We start from the raw sequence: 13434 nt of genomic DNA on the forward strand, positions 1-13434 counted from the left end.
AGACCCCGGTGAAGTCCGCGGCTCTCTATTGCAGGCTGAGTGAAACTGGAAAGGACCTGGCTTCAGAAGCTGCCCCACGTCCGGGTTTTACCTGCGGCGGGATGACGGGCCCCTGTGCCTGGTAGCCCATGGCCTCCACAGAGTCCTCAGCACGTGGAAGGCTTGAGGGCCTCGGTAGCCTGGTCAAGCCTGCCCAGCCTCCTCGGCGACCTCCCCCAGCTGGAGTTCGCGCGCACGCGCGCACGCGACGGGAGAAGGGAGCGAGCGGTCCCGCCGTCGCCCCTGGCCCCACCTCCTCGGCTCCCCCGGCGCGCGCGGGCTAGAGCCCAGAGCTCCCTCGGCGCCCGGGGCGCTTTCTTCCGGGAGCTTGGCCGGCCAATGCACCTTCCTTCTACGAGGGGATGCTGCAGGATGTTTCTGATATGGGCAGCCCTCTTTCCCTGCACCCTCCTTCCCCCCCTACCTCCAGTTGGAAGGTACAGTGTGTTCCCCCCCACGCTGCTTTGCCCAGATTGTGAAAAGAGTTACGGTGCCTTCATTTGAGTCCATTCCACAGTGAGCAGCTTTTTGGCTGGAGACTGACGTCCAGGTAAGTACGCAGTAGTACCTCTGCTCCAGTGGAGCATCGTCTCTTACTTAATACCACCTCCTCCTACTCCCTCCACATCTTCTGCGTCAGAGATGCTAGACGAACATGTAGGGCTTTTATTTTAAATATAAAACAACCAATCAAACAAAAACTTTCCTACAGTTTTAGCGAAGTTGATTACTAAGCATGCTTCTGTTAAATGTTTCATGATGACTTTTCAGAAAAGGACACTTAAGTGGAAAAGGAGATGGATCACTAATGGATTCAGACAGTGAATCTTAAAAACAGGTAGGAGGGAACTGTAAGGGGGATGGGAAAAGGAAAACACTTAGAGTATCTGAGGTAGAAAGAATCTTCAGTGATCACCTATACACCCTTATACGACAGATGAGAAAACTGGCCCAGGGAATATTCAGTCACAAAGAGAATACATAGAGAAAGGTTTCAAGGACAGTAAGAGTGTTAATATAATACCCTACTTACCAAATACTTATTAAAGAAGTTCTTTTATTTTAAATTATGAAACATTTTAAAAATATGAAAGAAGCCAAAGAGAATTATAAAATAAGCTCTATATCAAATTAACAAATGTTAACATTAAAAGAAAGATTTTATTTATTTCAGAAAGAGAGAACATGGGGGGTACAGGTAGAAGCAGACTCCCTGCTGAGCACAGAGCCCCCTTCCTGGCTCCATCTTGACCCTGGGATCATGACCTGAGCCCAAGGCAGTCGATTAACCATCTGAATCGCACAGGTGCCCCACAGATGTTAACATTTTAAAACAGATTTATTTAATTATTTATTTATGAGAGAGAGAGAGCTTGAGCAAGGGGAGAGAGAGGGACAGAATCCCCAAGAGACTCCATGTTGAGCAGAGAACCCTTCCCCGGGTTGGATCCCAGGGCCCTAATATCATGACCTGATATGAAATTAAGAGTCATAGCTCAACAGACTGAGCCACCCAGACACCCCAACAAATGTTAACATTTTGTCATATTTTCTTCTATTGAAAAAATAAACATTTAATGTCCCAATGGAAACCCCTTTGTCCATCCCCATTCCTTTCTCTTCATCCCTGAAGTCATCTAATTTATGAAGTTGGTGTATATCTTTTCTATCCATGCTTTATATTTTAACTCATTCAATTGTAGCCATAAATAATATATGTACATGTTATTTTTGTACATATTGTACATGTTATTTTTCCCACTAGCATTAGTGTTTGTTTACCGAATATGTAGTTTTTTTTTTTTTTTAAGATTTTATTTATTTATTTGAGAGAGAGAGACAGTGAGAGAGAGCGTGAGCGAGGAGAAGGTCAGAGAGCGAAGCAGACTCCCCATGGAGCTGGGAGCCCGATGTGGGACTCGATCCCGGGACTCCAGGATCACGCCCTGAGCCGAAGGCAGTCGTCCAACCAACTGAGCCACCCAGGCGTCCCCCGAATATGTAGTTTTCAAGATGTATTATATAGATATAAGCAGGTTTATTCATTTTATCTCTCACAGTTCAGTTAGCCATCCTCCTACTGAAGGAAGGTTGTTAAGGTTCTAATTTTATACTCTGCTGGAGCATATTAAGTGACAGATTCTCTAGCAGTAGAATTGTTAGGAAATAAGTCATGCATATTTAAACTTCACAAAATATTCCCAAATTGCTCTTCAAAATGGTAGTACCAATAACACTTCCACCAGCAGTGATGGAATTCCTGTTTTTTTACATTGTCTACAACACCAGAACTTCCTTTTTTAAAGTTTTGTTATTCTAATGGGTTTTTAAATGGTATATATTTATTGTATAAATTTGTATTGTCCCAATCTATAGTGTGGTTGAGAATCTTTTTATACTATTTCATGAATATAATTAAATATTTAGGTTGTCTTCTTTGTGAATTTCATTTTATGTCTTTTGCCCTTTTGATTTTGGTTGTTAGTCTTTTTCTTATTGATTTATGAAAGTTACTTATATATTTGGGGTGCCAATTTTATGTCTGTTATATATTTTGCACATATATTCTCCCATCTTCTTTCTTTTAAAACTATTTGTGTCATTTTTTATTATGAAAAATATATACTTTTGATAATCAAAATTAGTAATCTTTTTATTTTTTAAAAGATTTTATTTATTTATTTGACAGAGAGAGATCACAAGTAGGCAGAGAGGCAGGCGGAGAGAGAGAAAAGCAGGCTCTCTGCTCAGCAGAGAGCCCGATGCAGGACTTGATCCCAGGACCCTGAGATCATGACCTGAGCTGAAGGCAGCAGCTTAACCCACTAAGCCACCCAGTCGCCCAAAATTAGTAATCTTAATCCTAATACAAATGCATTAAGAGAAAGAAAATTCCAGCATTATTTTACTAAAAATTATAGATTCAAAAATTCCAAATAAATACTAGCGAATTAACTCCAATAGTGTATGAAAAGTTAACAATATCATTAAAAGTTGGGTATAACTCAAGTATGAAAGGGTGGCTTAACTAAAAAATATCTATAAGTGTAACTTCCCACATTTACAGATTATGAGAAAAACCATGTAATTATTTTACTAGAAACAGAAAAAAGTTTGATAATGTTGAATTCACAATTGAAAAATTCCTCTTTGTAAATTAGAAATAGAAGACAACTTTCTTAAACTAATAAGTTATAACAGATATTTTCATTAATGAGGAAATTTTAGGAGCACATTCATTTTATTAAGAAATGAAACAAAAATACCCATTATCATGACTTTTATTTAACATGATGTCAGAGTCTGTAGCTTAAGCAATAAGAAAAGAAAAAGAAATCAGAGATATGAGGATTGGAAAGGTAGAAGTAAAACCATCATTTTCAGATAATAAGATTATTTTTGTAAAAAGATCAGAATAAAATATTAGAAGGGAAAATATTAGAAGTAATAAGAGACTTTAGGGAGTTGCCTAGATACAAGAGTTACCTGCAAATAAATTAATTTTTCTACAGCAACAACAAACAACTAGATATTATAACAAAAATAAACTAATTTTTAATATTGTCAGAGAAAATGAAATATTCAGGAAGAAATTCAACCAAAGATATGCACAGTCTGTTTAGAAAGAATTACAATAATCAAGAGAAATTAAATAAGGTCTAAATAAATGGAAAGAAATAGCAAATTCATGGATAAGTAGGATAAATAAAGATATCAATTCTGTCCATGTTGACTTATTAAGTATAGTGTTTCACTATATTGACCACAAATATCCCTGACTGTAAATTTGTAAAATTTGTAAACTTTTCCTTTTTTAATTACTTTTTTTAAAGATTGTATTTGTTTTTGAGGTCAAGCTCCAGAGAGAGAGCACGAGTAGGGGGAGGGGCAGAGGGAGTAGCAGACTCCCTGCCCATCAGGAAGCCCAGTGCAGGACTCAACCCCAGGACCCTGGAATCATGACCCAAGCTAAAGGAAAATGCCTAACTGACTGAGCTACCTAGGTGCCCTCCTTTTCTGACTATGAAAAAAGTTTAAAATAAAGTAAAAAGGAGAAAGAATTTTAAACGACTGTATTTTTACTTTGAATTATCTTTAAGACTTTTTTCAATATCTTGTATGTGTTTGTGTATGTATGTGCATTTTTTTCTTTTTGTGAATATGGTCTCTATGTAGCTTAAAGTATATCTACAGATTCTCTCACACCCCTTCCTTTAGGAAGTAGAGCTTCTTTCCCCTTCCCTGAATGAGGGCTGGACTCAGTGACTTTCTTGTAATAAACTGGGTATGATGGGAGTTATATGTATAACCTCTGATTCTAAGGCATAGAAGTCCTTGTGATTTCTGTCTTGTTCTTTCTCAGATCATTCACTCTGGTAGAAGCCAGCTGCAATGTCCTGAGTGCATTCAAGGTCCTCATAGCAAGAAACTGAAGCCTCCAGCCAGTGCCATGTGAGTTAGATATAGTGAAAGGGAATCCTTTGGCCCCAGTCAAGCCTTTGGATGACTGCAGCCCCAACCAGTATTCCTACTGCAACCTGAACCAGTGCCAGCCAACCAAACTGCTCCTTCGTGACCCACAAAAATGTGAGATAATTTAATTTTTGCTTGAAACCATTAGTTTTGGGGCTATTTGTTATACAGTGATAGATAACTGAGAGGATATATATTGCTGTTTAAGTCTTTATTTATACTTTAAAAATTGAATGTTTTATTTTTATTTTGAACAGTTTTGGGTTTACAGCAAAATTGAGTGGAAGGTACAGAGATTTCCCTTATACTACTTGACCCCACATAGGCATAGCCTCTCCCATTAACATCCCCCACCAGAGAAGTTCATTTGTTAGAATTGATGAACCTATACTGGCACGTCGTTATCACCTGTACTCCACAGTTTACATTAGTGTTGCTGTTGACATTACACATTCTGTGGATTTCGACAAATGTATAATGACATGTGTGTACCATTGCTGTATCATACAGAGTTGTTTCAGCTGCTCTAAAAATTCTCAGTGCTCTGCTGTTTTATCCCTGTCCCCCTGTCCCCTAATCCCTGGAACAGCTGATATTTTTACTGTCTTATAGTTTTGTCTTTTCCAGAATATATATATATATATATATATATATATATATATATATATGGATTGGAAAGGTAGAAGTAAAACCATTATTTTCAGATATATATATTTCATTTCTCATTATTTTTAATTCATTTTTCATTTATTCATTTTTTTCAGATATATATATTTCATATATATATATATAAAATACACACACACACACACACACACACACACGCTTTGGTGGTATAGTGGTGACCAGATTCACCTTCTAAATGTCATATAGGTGGAATCATACCATATGTAGCCTTTTTAGATCAGCTGCTTGTACTTGGTAATATGCTTTTAAGTTTTGTTCATGTCTTTTTATGGCTTAATGGCTCATTTCTTTTTAGTGTTAAATAATATTTCACAGTCTGTATGTACCACAGTTCATCCATTTGCCTGCTGAAGGACGTCTTCGTTGCTACCAAGTTCTAGAAGTTATGAATAATGCTGCTATAAACGTCTGTGTGTAGGTGTTTTTTAGACAAAGGTTTCTAGCTCTTTTGGGTAAATCTAAGGAGTGGGATTGCTGGGTCCTATGTAAGAGTATGTTTACTTTTGTAAGAAACCATCAGACTGTCTCCCAAAGTGGCTGTATCATTTACATTGCATGGTAAAATCAATGAATGAGATTTCCTGTTGTTTCATATCCCTTGCCTGAATTTGATGTTGTTAAAGTTCTGTATTTTGGCCATTCTAATAGATGTGTACTGGTATTTTATTGTTGTTTTAATTTGCATTTCCCTGATGACATACAATGTGGGGCATCTTTTCATACACTTATTGGCCACCTGTGTATAAATAGTGAGGTGAGGTGTCTATTAAGGTCTTTGTAATTGGGTTGATTTTCATTGTTGAGTTTTAAGAGTTTTTGTATATTTTTGATAGCAGCTCTTTATCAGTTATAGCTTTTGCAAATATATTCTCCCAACCAGTGGGTTTTCTTTTCATTCTCCTGACATTTTTTTTTCCCCAGAGCAGATGTTTGTAATTTTAATAAAGTCCCATTTATCAAGTGTTCCTTTATGGATTGTGCCTTTTGTGTTGTATTTAAAAGTTGTTGCCAAACCCAGGATCATCAGATTTTAGATGCTATCTTCTAAGATTTTTTTTTTAAAAGATTTTATTTATTTATTTGACAGAGAGAAATCACAAGTAGGCAGAGAGGCAGGCAGAGAGAGAGAGGGAAGCAGGCTCCCTGCTGAGCAGAGAGCCTGATGCGGGACTCGATCCCAGGACTCTGAGATCATGACCTGAGCCGAAGGCAGCGGCTTAACCCACTGAGCCACCCAGGCGCCCCTATCTTCTAAGATTTTTATGGTTTTGCATTTTACATTTAGATTTACGATCCATTTTAAATTAATTTTTTAAGGGTGTTAAGTTTTGTGTTAGTTTCCTTTTTTTTTTTTTACAATACATGTCCTATTGTTCTAGCACCATTTGTTGAAAAGACTCCATTGTATTGTCTTTGGTGTCAAAGATAAGTTGACTATATTATGTAGGGTTATTTCTGGGTTCTCTTGTGTCTTCCACTGATCTGTTTATCTTGTCTTTCACCATTTCCTCACTGTATTTATGACTGTAACTTTATAGTGAATTTTGAAGTCAGGTAGTATCAGTCCTAGGTATTTATACCTAAGTATTTAATTTCTTGGGTGCTAATGTATTGTGCTTTTGGATTTTAGGTTACATTTGTTCTTTGCTAACTTATAGGAAAATGACTAGCTTTGCTTATGAACCTTGTAACCTGAAATCTTGCTATAATCATTTATTAGTTCCAGGAATTTTTTTATTCCCAATTCTTTCCAATTTTCTGCATGGATGATCACATCATCTGTGAACAAAGACAGTTTCATTTTTTCCTTCCCAATCTGTACACCTCTTATTTCCTTTTACTGTTTTGCTGGCATTATTTAGGACTTCTAGTATGATGCTAAAAAGCAATGATGAGAAGGGATATCTTTGCCTTGTTACTGATTTTAGTGGGTAAGCTTAGGTTTCTCACTATTAAGCCTGATGTTTGCTGAAGGTTTGTTGTACATACTCTTTATCAAGTTAAGGAACTTACCCCATTCCTGTGGTCTGAGAACTTTTATCATGATAAGTGTTGGATTTTGTCAACTGTGTTTGCTGCATCTATTTTTATCATCATGTGATTCTTTTTTCTTCTTCACCCTGTTGACGTGATCGATTACATTAATTGATTTCTGAATTTTGAACTAGACTGATATACCTGGAATAAACTCCACTTGATTGTGGTGTGTAATTCCTTTTGTACACCACTGGATTCAATTTAATTGAATTTGAATAATACTTAATTGAACAAATTGAATTTCTTCATTATTTTGTTGAGGATTTTTGAATCTATGTTTCTGAGAGATATTGGTTTGTAGTTTTCTTTTCTAGTAATGTCTTTGTTTAGTTTGGTATTAGGTCAATACTGGCTTCATAGAATGACTTAGGAAGTATTTCCTCTGATTCTGTATTTTGAAAGTGATTGTAGAGAACAGGTATAATTCTACCTTAAATCTTTGATAGAATCCACCAGTGAATCCATCTGGGCCTGGTGCATTCTGTTTAGGAAGGTTATTAATTATTGATTTAATATATGTAATAGATACATGCCTATTCACTATTTCTTCCATAAGTTTTGACAGATTCTATTTTTCAAGGAATTGGTCCATCTCATTTAGGTTATTAAACATATGAGCATTGAATTATTCATAATATTCCCTTATTATCCTTTTAATGTCCAAGAGATTTATAGTGATATCCCCTCTCTCATTTCTGAAATTATTAATTTGTGCCATCTCTCTTTTCTTAGCCTACTTATAGGCTTATTGATTTTTTCAGTCTTTTGTGTTATTTAATCTCCAAGTATTTGGGATGTTCTAGCTATTTTTCTGTCATTGATTTCTAGTTTAATTTTGTTTTGGTCCATAAGCAGACCTTGTATGATTTCTATTCTTTTAAATTTGTCAAGGTGTGTTTTATGACCCAAAATGTCATCTATCTTGATAAATGTTCCATGTACACTTGAGAGGAATATGTATTCTGCTATTGTTGGGTGAGGTAGTCTCTAGATGTCAACTATATCCAGTTGATTGACTGTATTTTTGAATTCAGCTTTGCCCTTACTGGTTTTCAGCCTGAGGGACATATCCATCTCTGTTATACCTAAAAATCTCCAGCTATGCTAGTATAGTATATTTATCTGTTTTATCCTTGGAGTTCTATCTTTGTCTCACATGTTTTAATGTTCCATTATTATGAACATACATGTTGAGGATTATTATGATTTCTTGTAGAAGAGACCCTTTTATCATTATGCAATACTCTTCTATCCCTGAGGACTCTCCTTGTTCTGAAGTCTGCTCTGTCTGAAATTAACATAGCTGTTCTTTCTTTTTCTTTTCTTTTCTTTTCTTTTTTTTTTAAAGATTTTATTGATTTACTTGAGAGAGGGAGAGTGAGAGAGAGCATGAGAAAGGAGAGGGTCAGAGGGAGAAGCAGACTCCCGGCTGCACTGGGAGCATAATGTGGGACTAGATCCAAAGCATTCAGGATTATGACCTGAGCTGAAGACAGTTGCTTAACCAACTGAGTCACCCAGGTGCCCCTCTTTCTTTCTTTTGATTAGTGTTAGCATAGTATATATTCATTCATTCACTTTTGTTTCCTGTATACAAAGTATAATTGAGTCTTGTTTTTTGATCCACTCTGGCAATCTCTGTCTCTTCACTGACTTTCAAAGTGATTAGCGATAGAGATGGATTAATATCTATCACATTTCTTTACTGTTTTCTGTTTGTTGCCCCTGTTCTTTGTTCCTATTTTTGTTCCCACACTTTTTCTGTGTTTTATGGTTTTATGTTCGTGTTCTGCATGATTTCATTTTCTCTCCTTTCTTAACCTGTCAGTAGTACTTATTTTTTTTTTACTTTTTTAAGTGTTTGCCATAGAGTTTACAAAGTACTTTTATACCTAATCCAAGTCCACTTTCAAAAACATTATACTGCTATAGAAGTAGTGCAAATACCTTATAATAATATAAATATCCCAATTCCTCTCTCCCATCATTTATATCATTTGTCATTCATTCATTTGTATATTACAGATATAAGCATATTTGATTGAATACATTGTTGCTCTTATTTGAACAAACTGTTATGTGTTAGATCAGTTAAGTATAAGGGAAATAAGTTTTTATTTCCCTTCACTTACTTCTCCAATGTTGTTTTCTTGTTTATATGGATCCAAGTTTCTGACGTATCATTTTCCTCCCTCTAAATAACCCATTTTAATATTTCTTGCAAGGCAGGTCTACTGGTAAGAAATTCCCTCAATTTTGTATTTCTCTTTCACTTTTGGAGGGTAGCTTTGCAGGGTACAGAATTCTAGGTTGGTAAATTGTTTTCTGTCTATACTTTAAAGATTTCATTCTACTTTCTTCTTGCTTGTGTAATTTCTGAGGAGAGGTTGAGTATAGTTCTTATCTTTGTTCCTCGATAGGCCAGGTATTTTTCTCCTTGGCTTTTTTTAAAGACTTTATTTATTTATTTGTCAGAGAGAGAGGAGCTAGAGTGAGCACAGGCAGACAGAGTGGCCGGCAGAGGCAGAGGGAGAAGCAGGCTCCCTGCCAAGCAAGGAGCCTGATGCGGGACTCGATCCCAGGATGCTGGGATCATGACCTGAGCCGAAGGCAGCCGCTTAACCAATTGAGCCACCCAGGCGTCCCTTTTTTTTTTTTTTTTCTTTTTTTAAAGAACTTTTTCCCTATCTTTGAAATTCTATAGTTTGAAAATAATATTCCTAAATTTTTTTTTTCTTTTATCCTGCTTGCTGTTCTCTGAGCTTGCTGGATCTGTGGTTTGATGTTTGATATTATTTTGGGGGTGGAAGTTCTCAGTCGTTCTTGTTTCAGTATTTCCTCTGTTCCTCTTTTTCTTCTCCTCCTGTTATTGCTAATATACGTATGTTACACTTTTCATAGTTGTCCTATAGTTCTTGGATATTCTGTCCTGGGTGTTTTTTTTGTTTTTGTTTTCTGTTTTCTGTTTTTTTTCTGTCTGCTTTTCAATTTTGGATATTTCTATTTTGATATTCTTAAGCTCAGAGATTATGTCCTAAGCCACATCTGGTCCACTAATAAGTCCATAAAAGAAATTCTTCATTTCTGTCATAGTGTCTTTTATCTCTAGCATTTCATTTTGGTTCTTTCTTAGGATTTCATTTCTCTGCTTACATTGCCCATTGGTTCTTGCATACTTTCTACTTGTCCACTGGAACTGTTAGCATTTTAATTATAATTGTTTTAAATTCCTTGTCTGAGAATTCCAACCTCCCTTCTGTAGCAGAGTCTGATTGTGATGCTAGCTAGCACTGTCTCTTCAGATTGTGGTTTTTTGCCTTTTGGTATGTCTTGTAATTTTATCTTGATAGCTGGATGTGATTTAGTGGATAAAAAGTACTGCTATACATGGGCCTTTAGAAATGTGATGATGAAGAGGGTGGAGCAGAAGCATTCTATAATTCAGTGAGTAAGTTTCTGTCTTTTAGTGAGTCTGTACCTCTGGATGGTAAACTCCACATGCGCTTCTCAGTACTCCCTTCCCCCTTAGATGGGATAAGATGGCTAGAGCAGGTTGGCATTATTTGTTTTCTTTCCCTAGGTCAGTTAGGCTCGGATAAAACCACAGCAGTCTACCCTCTGGTCAGATAGCTTTTCCTGAGGGTAGACCTTGTTAAGAGGAACAGAATGTTTTGGAGTATTTAAAGATGATTCCTTTCCTCTCCTCTTACAGTAAATAAGAGGAGATTTTTCTCTAGTATTTATTATAAAAACCTGGAGGTTTTCTGGAGGGAAAACTCACAAAAGCGTAGGGACCCCTGAAGACTGTGTCCTCCTGGACTAACCTCTCAAGCATGTAATGCTAAGCCTCCAGCAATTCGTCCATTATAGTTCAGGTTGCCCTCCTTGGCACTGGGTTCCTGTGGGGGTTAGAAATTCTCCGTATTTGTCTGTTGGTCTAATTTTGCCCTGTGACCTTACTTCTCTTAAGGACCTAAGAAGAGTTGTTGATTTTTCAGTTTTGTCAATCTTTTCCTTGTTTTTAAGATGGAGTGGCATATTCCAGCTTTTTATATGCTGGGCCAGAAACTGGAAGTTCTTTATACATATTTTAATGATAATTCTTAAAGAACTTTTTTTCTAATTTCAAAATTATTATGTCTTTAAATATAATTTCAAAAGTACTATATTCTCAGTGAGAAAACAGGAAGAAGGTAGAACACAGAATTACTGGAAATCCTCCATTTAAAGATAAACACAGTTAATATTTTTGGAACCCTACAGTTTACTCAGATTATACAATATTTGTTGTAAGCATGTTTACATGCACATAAACAACTTTACAGAATCCATCTTGGCCTCAGATATAAGGCCATGGGATCCAGACTTTCAGGAATGTAGAGAGCTATACTTAGAGCTTTTTATCAGATTGTATAATTATATAATAGTATACTATGCTTATTTAAGATTATTACTTTATTATTTGGTTACAGTCCAGACTAGGTGACCTCCAAGAGCACCTAGCTCTCCTAGAAATGATCAGAGAGGGCTCTATCATGGCAGAAGCTTGAATTTATGAGTTTGTTCTGATGGCTAACCTCTTTTCTCTCATTGTTAAGGCTCAAGTTTGGAAGAGACTAGAAATAACAACTTTCAGTCCATATCTCTGGGAATATTCTTTTTTCCATAACCTTGGAAAGGAGTTTGAAAGAGGAGCAAATTTGTTTTTTGTAAAAATGTATGTGTGACATTCTCCACAATATTAGATTATTGGTTTGGTTACTATAATAATTAGAGACTTAATATGCAGAGTCTCAAACAGTTAAGTTCTCTCTTAACTTTCCAGGAATGGGGTTCTTCAGTCTTTAGAGGTCTGGAAGGACTGCTCAGATACTTTCAGCTAAGTAATCAAGATGTATTCTCTCTTTTTATAGGTTAATCATCTTACAAAATCATTCCTGTAACTATCTTTTATGATCTATATATTGCTCATCTTCAAGAAATATTCTTGTGGTTCCATGTTATTATTACAATGTTAGGTATTTTTTATGTTTTCTAACTGTAATTATTAGGATTAGGTAAAGTCCCCATATTGTCATTTCTGGATGGGAGTCTGGGGGAGGGGATGCTGAGGAATGAGTTAAAAGTAGTGTGAGTATAAGCCTTGGTTTCCCCAAGACAGTGCTGTTTTCGGCTTCTTTTTCCAGTGTAATTATGAATAGCATCTTTTTCATTCTCAATAGTGTCCCAGTTTGGAAGACAGGGTACATCATCATACTAAAATGCACCTGGGGGAATAATAAAGACACCTAATATCTGCATAGCACTTCTCAATTTGTTGGACAGAAGACCCAAAAACACAATTTTTAAAAAAGATTTTATTTATTTATTTAACTGAGAGAGAGAGCACAAGTAGGCAGAAAGGCAGGCAGAGAGAGAGAGAGAGAAGCAGGCTCCCTGCTGAGCAGCGAACCCTATGCAGGGCTTGATCCCAGGACCCTGGGATCATGACCTGAGCTGAAGGCAGAGGCAAACCCACTGAGCCACCCAGGTGCCCCCCAAAACACAAATTTTTGTTTATTCTTTGGCTAGTATAGCAGATGTGGAGTTCAGGTTCTGTAAGCAGAAGAACCTGGGTTTGAACCAAAACTCAAAGGATCTTGGTAAGTTGTTTAACTTTTTTAGCCTTAATTTCTTTATTAGTACAAAGTGAAGAAGAAAAACAGTCCTCCTTTCTTAGCAATAGTTGTGGGGATCAAGTGAGATAAGCTATTTTTATTGGTTCCCTACTGCTGCTATAACAAAGTACGGTAAACTGGGTGACTTAAAACAACATAAATTTATTCTTGAAGTTCTGTAAGCTAGCGGTCTGAAATCAAGGTATCAACATGACCACGATTCCTTTGAAAACTATAGGAAGAATCCTTTCTTGCCTCTTCCTAATTCCATGTAGTTTGCCAACAATCTTTAATACGCCTTGGCTTGTAAATGCATCACTCCAATTTTTCATCTTCACATGCATTCTCTCTGTGTCCCTTTGCATACTCTTCCCTCTGTGCATGTCTGTGTCTTTGTCCAAGTTCCCATTTTTTAAGGCCATCAGTCATATTGGATTAGGGCCCCCACTAATGCTTTCATCTTAACTATACCTGCAGAGATCCTACTTTCAAATAAAGTCATATTCTGAGGTACTGAGTCCAGTCACATTCTGAGTCCATA

General features: G+C 36.6%; 1 protein-coding gene across 3 annotated transcripts in view; it reads right to left on the minus strand.

Moving 5' to 3' along the window:
* Nucleotides 1-210, minus strand: part of SLC38A11 (solute carrier family 38 member 11) — a 50640-nt gene extending 50430 nt beyond the window's left edge. For 2 of the 3 annotated variants that reach the window (XM_044242235.1, XM_044242234.1), the window contains exon 1: nucleotides 92-193. In XM_044242235.1, the coding sequence (XP_044098170.1) occupies nucleotides 92-130 (39 nt within the window). In that variant the 5' untranslated portion in view covers nucleotides 131-193. Of the gene's footprint in view, nucleotides 1-91 lie in introns of all 3 variants that reach the window. The other variant, XM_044242236.1, reaches the window with a different exon arrangement.
* Between the last annotated feature and the right edge of the window lie 13224 nt (nucleotides 211-13434).

The sequence above is a fragment of the Neovison vison genome, chromosome 3 (assembly GCF_020171115.1).
Source record: "Neovison vison isolate M4711 chromosome 3, ASM_NN_V1, whole genome shotgun sequence".
Taxonomy (NCBI): domain Eukaryota; kingdom Metazoa; phylum Chordata; class Mammalia; order Carnivora; family Mustelidae; genus Neogale; species Neogale vison.